The sequence below is a fragment of the Seriola lalandi genome, unplaced genomic scaffold (assembly GCF_002814215.2).
Source record: "Seriola lalandi dorsalis isolate HSWRI2012SDOR001 ecotype SW California unplaced genomic scaffold, Sedor1 jcf7180002044157, whole genome shotgun sequence".
Classification (NCBI taxonomy): Eukaryota; Metazoa; Chordata; class Actinopteri; order Carangiformes; family Carangidae; genus Seriola; species Seriola lalandi.
The window spans coordinates 1-905 of NW_019514725.1; the positions used below are offsets into that span (position 1 = coordinate 1).

Consider the following 905-nt stretch of genomic DNA (forward strand, 5'->3'; position numbering starts at 1 on the left):
ACTATACCACTTCAGTATGAACTGATCTGCCATTTTTGTTGTTTTGAGTCTCCATAAAAAACACAAAACACCAACAAAAAAAACCTGGACTCAGTCAAGACTGAAGAACAAATGAAAATCTAACATCTACTAACATCAATTTTCAGTATTTAGTAATAAGGATAAACATATTTCAATGTTTGGTGTGAGTTGGCCATTTTGAAAACTTACCTTTACCAAAGTTTCTCTTATCCACGTTGCCGTTCTGGTCTCTGTAACCCTGGAGCTGCTTGGGGTCAATCTCCTCTAGCTCGCTGACCTCGGACCACTCGTCCTCGTCGCTCTCCATCTTTGATACTGCTGTCTTGGTCACAACACCCACTGACCCCCAGGACTGCTGGGGGTTGGAGGAGAACGACTGCCTGACGGCGGCCTGCCTGGCCTGGACCGGACTGGCTTTGCTGGCTCTGATTTGGACTGGGGTCGCCTGGTTTAGTCTGGGCTGTGGTGATTTGCCCCTCTGGTGTTTCGGGGGCTGTTCCTCCTCCATGTCTGTGTCCTCTTCTTTAGATTCCTCATCTGAACTGAAAGGAGGAGTCCTCAAGAATCACAGAAATGAGCTTTTAGCTTATCTGAAACATTAAGCGTTCTACTACAAAACAATTTAATTTAACACAAAGTTCTTGTCTTTACCTGGTTGTGAAGGTCCTCACAGCGGATTTGGTGTTGGGTGTAGATGTCTTGGGTTGGGTGGTGCTCTTGTTCCTCGGGGCTGGCTGGGGGGTCTTGGACTGTTTGACTGCAGGTCTGGACGTCACCTGGGTGGCTCTGGAGGGAAGGCTACTGGACCGAGGCCGGATCTGCAGAACTACACACACACAAAAACAGATAATGCAATTAGCTGATCAGTCGCAGAGTGTGTCAGA

General features: G+C 47.5%; 1 protein-coding gene across 1 annotated transcript; it reads right to left on the reverse strand.

Annotated features, from left to right (window-relative positions):
* Positions 1 to 210: 210 nt before the first annotated feature.
* LOC111648619 (uncharacterized) lies at positions 211 to 868 on the reverse strand (the record flags this gene model as incomplete). Its single annotated transcript, XM_023398408.2, has 2 exons — positions 673 to 868; positions 211 to 563 (listed from the first exon to the last, which is right to left on the reverse strand). A coding segment is annotated over exon 2 (319 nt), but the record flags the coding sequence as incomplete, so codon positions are not given.
* Between the last annotated feature and the right edge of the window lie 37 nt (positions 869 to 905).